This window comes from Nanorana parkeri, unplaced genomic scaffold (genome assembly GCF_000935625.1).
Source record: "Nanorana parkeri isolate BGI_ZX_2015 unplaced genomic scaffold, ASM93562v1 scaffold1382, whole genome shotgun sequence".
Lineage (NCBI taxonomy): Eukaryota > Metazoa > Chordata > Amphibia > Anura > Dicroglossidae > Nanorana > Nanorana parkeri.
In genome coordinates, this window is record NW_017307650.1 from 213790 (window position 1) to 217151 (window position 3362).

The window sequence follows — 3362 nt, forward strand, 5'->3', positions numbered from 1 at the left end:
CCTTGCACAGTCAGCCTTGCAAGCCTTCAAGAAGACAGCAAGGAGACCTTGGAGTTCTACAAAGAACTTTTTTTTTTTTTTTCCTTGAGCAGCTCTCAAGCCTTTGTGAAGCTCAAAAAATGACTTCCAAGGAAGAAGCTAAAGCATCTTCTGCGGAGGAGAGAAGGAGAAACGCTTTGGACCACTTGCCACCTCCTGCAAACTCTAACAAGCCCTTGACTCCTTTCAGTATTGAGGACATCCTGAACAAGCCCTCAGTGAGAAGAAGTTACACCATCTGTGGGACAGCTCACCTACTGTCTTCTTCTGAAAAGCCCCCTCCAACGGGACTACCCTTGTCCAGCAGAGCTCTCCTGTCCCAGACTTCACCTCTATGTGCCCTGGAGGAGCTGGCCAGCAAAACCTTCAAAGGTCTGGAAGTTAGCGTCCTACAAGCTGCGGAAGGTAACACTCAACTCTTTCTCTAGTTTATAATCCCCAAATCGCATCTGGAATATTGTTCTTTATTTATTTCAGTGACTTATGTTTGTTTATTATTTTTTTTAGATAAATATAACACAATTGTAACCCTATTTATAGACAAAACTGTGCTAGGAAAAAAATTGTTCTGCAATTTTTAAACAAAATTTTTAGAATAATTAAAAAAAAAAGAATTTGTCTAATTAAAAAAAATATATTATATAAAAAAAATAACGAAAAATACTTTTCCTTTCAGGACGAGATGGGATGACCATTTTTGGCCAGAGACAGACCCCCAAAAAAAGGAGGAAGTCCAGAACAGCGTTCACAAACCACCAGATTTATGAGCTGGAAAAAAGGTTTTTATACCAAAAGTACCTGTCCCCGGCGGATAGAGACCAAATAGCACAGCAGCTGGGACTGACCAATGCTCAAGTCATCACCTGGTTTCAGAATCGCAGAGCCAAGCTCAAAAGAGATTTAGAGGAAATGAAAGCAGATGTGGTGGCCACCAAAAAAATCAGCCCGACCTCAGTAGAAGCGGTGCTCACTATTTCAGAACTGGACGATACAGAGTCTATGAGCCCGAGCAGTTCCAATACCAGGACCAGGTCACCCCATGGACTGCCCAGTCACCTCCAAATGTCACCCTCTTCCCCCCTTACAGATCAGCACACGAGCAAAGAGTGCTCAGAAGACGAAGAGGATGTGGAAATTGACGTCGACGACTGACTCTTTTTTATTCTAAAAAAAAGAAAAAAAGACTAAAATGAAAACAAGAATGGACGGTATTTTTTATGCTGCACTTGTTCCTAAACCAGATTTCAAAAATCATACCTTTCACCCAAGGCAGTTTCTTTTTCAATTAAAGCAATAAGTAATATAAGAAAGACTTAAATTACAACGGCTGCCCAATCAGGTAGTTTTCGTGTTTTTTTTATTATTATAATTATTATTATTATAATTATTGTTATGATTTTTTTTTTAATGGTGCAATTGTGGATGGCTTCTGTAAAAACAAAACAAAAAAATATTTAAACATATTTTTTTAAACTCCTTTTAATCTCTATAGATAATTTACTCATCACACGTTTCGATAAATCCTATTTTAAGACACTTTTATTTAACAATTTGAATGTATCTGCTAAAACTTGCCATAATTCTCTTGCATGTACAATTATACAGGATTATTTTTCCTTCTATATTACGTTTCCTTTTTTTTTTTTTTTACTTTGTACTTAACATGTATGCCAATTTACCTAATTTTCTAATGTCAAATACATTTTTCTTTAAACGCAATTTCTATCTCGTTATACCATTTAGAATATATATATTTTCTTGTCTGCTACAATATGCTTTTTTTAAAACAATCCTGCCTTTCATAATATGAATACAAAGGAGGTGGAAACATAATTATTTTTACTTGTTTTTAGAATTTTGCATGACACGATGAAATACAATAAATACGAAAAAAAAAGTTCTATAAATCATAAATGTACAGAGAAAAATGTTTGTTAGAAATGTAAAGACAAAATGAAAGTTGTAAAGGCCCATTATTTAAGTTATAGCAAAGATAGATATATATGTATATAGCATTATATTACATAACTTTTTTTATAAAACAAACTAAAATTCCTGTAAATAGTGTTAAAGTAGACATGTTTCGAAAAATCCATTTTATTTGTATGTGTTCATTTTTTATTTGTGTTTTGGTAAGTACAGTCTCTATTTTATTTCCAAAGTGTGCCTTGCCTTTTTGACCCAGTAAGGATGGGGCTATAATTTTAGCGTAAAGCATGGAAACTGGGGACAAATGAGACCCCTTCCCTGATGTGACAAGTGACAATGGCCCGTGTACAGCCTCCTGCAGCTCTCAATGCTGAGACAAGCGTGGCCCTTCAGAGGAAAAGAGAAGAGCGTTTGGAGGCCATATGGTTTGTGAATTTTCTTCACAATTTTTAGACAATTTGATGGATTGAGTTAACCCTCCTCGAGACTGTTTAACTCCACTTTACAAAGGCAGTAATGAATACATGGCTCTCTTCAGAGGGGGCATCTGTGCTGCTCCTTGTGTTCACTAGCATTTTCAGCAAGTTAAATTTCCCCTTACACAGCCCTATATCTCCCAACATGCTTTATGCTAAGTAGGCATATCGTAAAAGTGAGCTGCTTTGACATTTATGCCAAGATCTAGTTAAAGGCTTTTTATTTGTTTTCTTTTTCTTTTATTTTCTCCCCCTCTTTGGCTTTTATCCCTTTGTTTTAGAGGGGTTTAATGAGGCTGAAAACACTCGGATTCAATGGAGTCAAAGAGGAGAAAAGAGAGAAAGGAGTCGAGTTAATTTGGGTTAGTGCTTTTGTCTAAGAGGTGCGGGGAAGGAGATGGATGGACTAGAGATACAATAAGGACACTCAAGTTTACCACACGTGGCAAAGCCTGGGCTAATGTAACCATTCAGCACAAAATACTACTGTGCCCTGGCTGGTAACTAGCTTCCAGGGACTCTGCGAATGAAAGGCAGCATGAAAGCCAGGAGGATGTGCAGAGATGGTGCACCTTAGCCTCCTGGCACATAGTATGAGGGGTGAATTATCCTACAGCTACTGTATGGCAAATATATAATCATTGTGGCCTTTTGGTGTGTGTGTGTGCTGAAAGTGGGCTCTTCAGGTCAGATACAATGAAGTTACAATAGTACACACCATAATATTGCACCGACTGTCCCATAGGCGTGTGATGTATATGGCCTTTGATGGGAACTTTTCAGGAGAAATTAATTCTTCACTTCAGGATGTGTATGAGTTTGTGAATATTGTATGTATGTGTTTATACTATATGTGTGTGTCAAAAAATATATATAATAAACACACACGTACAGTATTTGTAAATATATATATATATA

The 3362-nt window shown here is 36.9% G+C and overlaps 1 protein-coding gene across 1 annotated transcript; it reads left to right on the top strand.

Annotated features, from left to right (window-relative positions):
* Window positions 1-119: 119 nt before the first annotated feature.
* Window positions 120-1435, top strand: LBX1 (ladybird homeobox 1). The gene is made up of 2 exons (XM_018569716.1): window positions 120-444; window positions 716-1435. Exons 1-2 carry the CDS (start codon window positions 120-122, stop codon window positions 1189-1191), a joined length of 801 nt encoding a protein of 266 aa, XP_018425218.1. The 3' UTR covers window positions 1192-1435.
* The last annotated feature ends 1927 nt before the right edge of the window (window positions 1436-3362 follow it).